Source organism: Lepidochelys kempii, chromosome 13, assembly GCF_965140285.1.
Source record: "Lepidochelys kempii isolate rLepKem1 chromosome 13, rLepKem1.hap1, whole genome shotgun sequence".
Classification (NCBI taxonomy): domain Eukaryota; kingdom Metazoa; phylum Chordata; order Testudines; family Cheloniidae; genus Lepidochelys; species Lepidochelys kempii.
The window spans coordinates 35,134,431-35,141,075 of NC_136392.1; the positions used below are offsets into that span (position 1 = coordinate 35,134,431).

Sequence of the window (6,645 nt, forward strand, 5' to 3'; positions counted from 1 at the left end):
CCCGGGTGCTGGACACCACGCAACCCTGTTCTTAGGGCTGTAGGGTGATATAGCCTGCATCGAGCCGCTGGCTATGTTTTCAGCAATTGATCTTGCGACCGTCACTTATTCCCCCTTTGGATGCAACAGATAATTACATCAGGGCAATACAGCTTTGTCAGTTGGGATTGCTCTACCCCAGGCCATATATTCCAGTACAGACCAGGAGGTAATTGTATACAACCCTTCCGTCAACCCCTTATATGGTTTCACAACCCAATTCAGAGCATTCTCCTCCAAACCCTTTTACATCTGACCTCCCTCCACCCAGGCCTTATAATCCCATATTGACCAGCACCCCTTTGTGGGCTCTTACAGAATAAAGCCATCTCACCCACTACAGACACATGCCAGGCCATATATCCCAATCCAATCTGGTCCATGCGATCAGGCATAGCTTTTTAATGAGGAGAGTAATTAACCACGGGAACAATGTCCCAGGAACCGGGTGGATTCGCCATCGCTGACAATTTCTAAATCTTGCTCAGATGTTTCCCCAAAACACCCGCTCCAGGAATTGTTTGGGACTGTTCTCTGGCCTGTGAGATACTAGGTCAGTCAAGAAGATCACAATGGTCCCTTATGGCCTTGGAATCTATGAAGCCCCCTGCCTGGGCCAATATAGTCCCATATGGACCACAGGGACTCGTAGCCCAGTTCAGATCACTGGAACCCTCCCCAAGATCCTGTATAGATGACCCCAGTCTGGTTATTATAACTCATCCAGACCAGGACTCGGGCAGTTTCGCTAATCCAGCCTATTTCAGGCTGGCCCATAAAGCCACTACAGACCAGCCCCCCACTGTCCCAACTATGGGCCCTTCTGCTCCTCCCCCCATGCAGATTATTTTCTTCCTCTCCCCCCAGATTTTCAGCTTGCCTCCTCTCACCTGGGTGCTCCAGACCAGGGGAGAGCATTACGCTCACAGTGCATGCTGGGACCATGTGTCCTGCCCCTCCTCCCCACCCATGAGCTCTAAGGCTGGGCGTGACCCAGGTGTGGGTAGGATTCCACATACCATTGGGGAGGGTGGCTTCCCAGTGGGACGAAGGCCCCTGGGGCCAAGCTCCCGGCCCCTGAGGAAACAGGGATTGTCTCACAAAAGGGTACAAATGCTTTATTTCAAAACAGAAGCATCTGCCCATCTGAACCCAGCCCCAGCTTCTCCTCCTCCCCACATGCAGCCTGCAGCCCACAGCCCATCCTCGTCCCCGTCCCGGCGGTAGCTGGGCCCTGAACTCCAGAGCCGGGAGCTGGCAAAGATCCCAGCGGCCACCACCTATCTGGTGGTGGAGCTAGCGCCTGGCTCCCAGCACAGTCTGGCTGTAACGGCACCCAGCAATGGAGGGGGCAGTTCCCCGGCTAATTGCTCTCGAGGTGCAAACACGGCCCCTGAGCTCCCGGCCGACTTCGTCTCACTGCTGCTACTGCAGCTGGGCCTCGTGGCTGGTCAAAGGGGCTGTGCCGAGCACTCTCCCTGCCAGGCTGGTGCCAGCCTTCTGCCTGCCCCGCCTCACTGAGGGCCTTTTGGGGGCGCTGTGCCCGGCACGGGCTGAGGAGAGCACAGCGTCCAAGCATAGCTCTAGGGTCAGGACAGGGCTATGTAGTCCCCGTGGCAGAGGGCACAGGGCTAGGGCTCTCTGTCTCCAAGGTCCCCCAGCGGGCAGCATCCCCGGTGGCCGGCGGGCAGCGCCCCTTGGCCCGGGCGTGGGTGCGCTGGTGCACCACCATGTTGGAGCGGCGGTGGAAGCGTCGGCCGCACTGCGGGCAGGCGAAGGGCCGCTCGGCCGTATGGGTGCGCTGGTGACGGATAAGATTGGAGCTGCGGTGGAAGCGTCGGCCGCATTCGGCGCAGGCATAGGGCTGTTCGCCGGTGTGGGTGCGCCGGTGCACAGTGAGGGCCGAGCTCTGGGCAAAGGCCTTGGGGCAGTCGGGGCAGCGGTAGGGGCGCTCGCCGGTGTGGCTGCGCCGGTGGGTGGCCAGGTGGGAGCTCTGGGCAAAGGCCTTGGGGCAGTCGGGGCAGCGGTAGGGCCGCTCGCCGGTGTGTGTGCGGCTGTGCACCACCAGGTCGGAGCGCTGGGCGAAGCTGCGCCCGCAGTCTCCGCAGCGGTAGGGTGACTCCTCCAGGTGGGCCCGCTGGTGGCGCCGGTGCACTGTGCTGTGGGCGAAGGCCAGGCCGCAGACGCCGCAGCGGTAAGGCCGCTCCCCGGTGTGGGAACGCCAGTGGCGCAGCAGCTCCGAGCTGCCAGGGAAGCCCTTCCCACACTGGGCACAGCGGTAAGGCCGATCGGGCTGGTGCGTGCGCCGGTGCTGCGCCAGGTTGGAGCCGGTGCTGAAGCCCTTGCCGCAGTCGGCGCAGCGGTAGGGCCGCTCTCCGGTGTGGGTGCGGCCATGCACAGCCAGGTCGGCGCGCCGGGCGAAGGCCTTGGGGCAGGAGGGGCAGGGGAAGGGGCGCTCACCGGTGTGGGCCCGCCGGTGCACTGCCAGGTTGGAGCGTTTGCCAAAGCGCCGGCCACACTCGGGGCAGGGATGGGGGCGCTCGCCCGTGTGCACCCGCCGGTGTTTGGCCAGGCCCGAGCTCTGGGCGAAGGCCCGGCCACACTCCTCGCAGGCGTAGGGGCGCTCGCCCGAGTGCGAGCGCCGATGCACGATCAGCGTGGAGCTTTGCGAGAAGGCCTTGCCGCACACGCTGCACCCGTAACGCCGGGGGCGCGCCGGGACAGCCTGTCCCCTGGCCCTCATCTGCTCCCCCTCCCCCACGGCCTGGCTCCCATGGTCCCCCTTCCTTCGGCTGCCCAGATCTGAGAGCGTCCCCGTGTCTCCATGCGCCTCTTCCCGCCACACATCCGGCCCTACGTCTCCACTAGCCTGGTGCCCGCTGTCCCCCTCCTGCTGGGGAGCACTGGCTCCACCCCGCCGCAGGGACGCGAGCCCAGCTGGGGTCAACATCACAGGAGGGGTCCCCTGGGCCATCCTGCTCCACGTCCCAGCACCTGCGGGAGGAGAAACATCAGGGAGATGGACAGCACCCCAGGCCGGCCTGTCGCCACTCGGGGGTGGGGAGTTAGGTGTAGAGTGGGCCAGTTGGCAGTCCGGACTCCTGGGTTCTATCCCAGCTCTGGAAGGGGGGGGGGGGGGGGAGTGGGGACTAGTAGCTTGGGGCGTTGTGGGGCTGGGAGCTCAGCCTCCTGTGTTTTGCGCCCAGCCCGGGGAGGGGGGTCTGGTGGCTGGCGGGGGAGGGGGCCGGACTCCTGGGTACCGAGCCCAGCCCGGGGACTGGTGGCTGGCGGGGGAGAGGGCCGGACTCCTGGGTTCCGAGCCCAGCCCGGGGTCTGGTGGCTGGCGGGGGAGGGGGCCGGACTCTTGGGTTCCGAGCCCAGCCCGGGGTCTGGTGGCTGGCGGGGGAGGGGGAGGGGGCCGGACTCCTGGGTTCCGAGCCCAGCCCGGGGTCTGGTGGCTGGCGGGGGAGGGGGCTGGACTCTTGGGTTCCGAGCCCAGCCCGGGGTCTGGTGGCTGGCGGGGGAGGGGGAGGGGGCCGGACTCCTGGGTTCCGAGCCCAGCCCGGGGTCTGGTGGCTGGCGGGGGAGGGGGCCGGACTCCTGGGTTCCGAGCCCAGCCCGGGGTCTGGTGGCTGGCGGGGGAGGGGGCCGGACTCTTGGGTTCCGAGCCCAGCCCGGGGTCTGGTGGCTGGCGGGGGAGGGGGCCGGACTCCTGGGTTCCGAGCCCAGCAGCCGAAGCGGCCCCCGCTCCCACAGCGCTGGCCCGGCTCAGCTCTTACCGCAGGGGGCGCCGCGCTCCGCCCGGACACCGCTCAGAGCCAGTGTCCCCGGGCTGGACTACTACTCCCGGCATGCCCTGCGCGGGCCTGCAGCTCCCGGCATGCACCGCGGGGCCTCCCCGCCCCTGTGCTGGGAGGGTGTATGGCCCTGTACCCCCAGACCTGCCAGTGCACCCCAGCTCTCCCTGTGCACCCTCAAACCCTGTATCCCCAGCTCCCCGTGCACCCCAACTGTGCACCCCCCATCCCATACCCCCAGCTCTGCTGTGCACTCCAGCCCCTCAGTATCGCAGCCCTGCCAGTACACCCCAGCTATCCCCAGGTAACCCCAGACCCTGCACCCCCAGCTCTGCCCCTGCATCCCAGCCCCTCTGTATCCCAATCCTACCAGCGCATCCAGTCCCTCTTCACCCCAGCTCCCTCTGTGCACCCCCAGACGCTGTACCCCCATCGCTCCCCATGCACCCCCAGACCTGCCCCTGGCTACACCCCAGCCTACTTCACAGCTCAGCCCCTGCACCCCCAGCCACTCTGTATCCCAGCCCTGCAAGTGCACCCCAGCTCTTCTCATGGACCCCCCACCCCTGTATCCCCAGCTCTGCCACTGTACCCCAACATCCCCCTTCCCGCACTCCCCAAAGTATTTGGGGAAAAATCTCCCTGTGAGTGGATCCTGGGAGGGGAGGGGCATTGGGAGCAGGGGGTGGGGAACAGGAGGAGAGGGATTTGTGGCTGCAGTGAGGAGAGGGGGGCTATGGGGAGGGAGATAAATGGGGTTGGGTGGCAGGGGAGGGGAGAGAGGTTGGGGTTGGAGGTGTGGGGGGGACACACTGGGGAGAACAAGAGCAGGGGCAACTGTCAGTCCCACTTGCTCTCTGCTCCTGTGTGTGCTCCCAGATCTGAGGGGTCCAGCCCCTAGGTGGGACGGAGCCCCTCTCCCTGCCCCCCGACCTGTGTGTGCGGGGATTTGGGGCCCCCTTCACCCCTTTCTGGCCCCTCCCCCAGTGCCCTTTCCTCCCAGCCTGCCCGTTGAAGGGCCCTGAAGTCCCCATGCTAGGCTGGGTTTTCCAGCAATTTACCATCCTCATCTCACCAACAACTGCTGCCACCTGCTAGCGTGAGGCTGCCCACCGCCTGGACTGCGGCCACATAACCCCCGTTGCTACAGCCTGCTCCAGGGGGCTGGAAGGAGGGTGGGGTGGGCAAGCTTTTGGTCTCTTCACCATGTTCCAGGACGCCTGAGGGCACAAGGGGGCTGGGAAAGGAGGGGAAAAGCTTTGTGCATCTCAGCCACCACGGGGCTCATGGCGGAGCACTACACTACCTGTGTTCATGGGGAGTCACAGAATGAGGGCAGAGTTAAGGTGACGCAGGCACCCTTAATGGTGCATTTCCTGCTTTGGCTAGGTTTCATTTGGCATGCTTCAGCATTCTGCAAAGGGACAATGTGCTGCCAAGCAGCCTGAACTACATGTAGATGCAGATTACAGAGAGCCTGGTGTGTGTGCACGGAGATGACAGCAGTGCAGGAAAGTCGCTACTCACAGTTCTTCCCATAGTCCAACCCATTCCCCTCTGGGCTGCGATGAACAAAGGGTTAATGGCCAGCCTAGCCCATCCACGGCATGCTGGGAGGAGTAGTCCACCAGCAGCAGGGATGCTGGGAGTGATAGTTCTTGGCCACTTTCCTATTAGGGTTAGGGTGTGTCTTTCCAGGACACCCCTCTTCACGTTGCAGGTTCGGGGTGGGATTCAGTCACGGCACAGGGGCTGGAAGGGAGATGCCAACTCACCCAGCCCCCCACTCTAGCCACTGCACCTCACTCTCCTCCCTGAGCCAGGATAGAACCCAGGAGTCCTGGCTCCCTGCCCCCCCCCTGCTCTAACCACTAGACCCCACTCCCCTCTCAGAGTTGGCATAGAACCCAGGAGTCTTGGTGCCCAGCCTCAACTTCCATTGGATCCCAAAGCCTAGAGTGGATTTTGGGGACGAAGTGCAGAGGAGCCTGGGACACAGGTTATGTAGCAGCGGGGCCGGGGGGGTTGCCCATCCCTGGGGGCAGGGAGAGTACTAGCCACTCAGGGCATCCCTGGGTCACTGAGCCACCTAATTCCCTCCCCCCATAGGGACTGGCGCTGGGCAAGCCATGGGCGCAGGAGACTGGCGCCTCCTGCTAAACCAGCTTCGCTGAAACCAGAGCTGTGCCCCGGGCCGAATCCAGGACCCAAGGCGGTGCTGGGCCTGAGGGGTGCTGAGCCTGGGGACCAGGGCAGCCGGACTGAGACCCAATCTGCCTCCCTGTGGGCTGAGCTGTAGGGGTCCCTGGAGGGAGGGGTTGTTGGCTACCCAGCCAGATCTCTGCCTGTGGGGCTGGGGCAGGTGCCAGATCCGCTTCAGAGCAGCTTTCGAATCCCCATTGCCTGGAACCTTGGCGCATATCTTGGGGGCACTGGGTCTGGTGCATGAGTCCAATTGGGGCCATTTGCCCAGGTGGTGCCTGAACTGCAGCCCCACCCCCCAAAACCAGCTTCTCTTACATTCCCAAGCTTTTCCCAGCATTGCTGGGCTGGGAGTTGAGGAGGAAACCTGGGCATTGCTCCTGGCATGGTGGGGGCCATGGCACGGAGGTTGCACGTTGAAACCTGCCCCTGGGTGGAGATCTGCCCGGGGCTCTTGGTGAATATTTATTCCGGGGAGATGTAAGCTGCACCCAGCGGGCAGTTCAGACAGGGCTCAAAGAGCTTTTGGGAAGCAATTGAAATGCCCCATGTGACCGCTGGCCGGGAGGGGGAGGTGAATTAGTGGGCAGAGCCCAGCCAGACCATC

The 6,645-nt window shown here is 64.0% G+C and overlaps 1 protein-coding gene across 1 annotated transcript; it reads right to left on the reverse strand.

Moving 5' to 3' along the window:
- Positions 1 to 1,141: 1,141 nt before the first annotated feature.
- On the reverse strand, positions 1,142 to 3,901 carry LOC140897046 (uncharacterized). The gene is made up of 2 exons (XM_073309316.2): positions 3,819 to 3,901; positions 1,142 to 3,033 (listed from the first exon to the last, which is right to left on the reverse strand). Exon 2 carries the CDS (start codon positions 3,011 to 3,013, stop codon positions 1,640 to 1,642), a length of 1,374 nt encoding a protein of 457 aa, XP_073165417.1. The 5' UTR covers positions 3,014 to 3,033; positions 3,819 to 3,901; the 3' UTR covers positions 1,142 to 1,639.
- Positions 3,902 to 6,645: the final 2,744 nt, after the last annotated feature.

Bases quoted from the DNA above. Each gene is read 5' to 3' on its own strand.
- LOC140897046 (XM_073309316.2), bottom strand. From the start codon at position 3,013: ATGGCCCAGGGGACCCCTCCTGTGATGTTGACCCCAGCTGGGCTCGCG.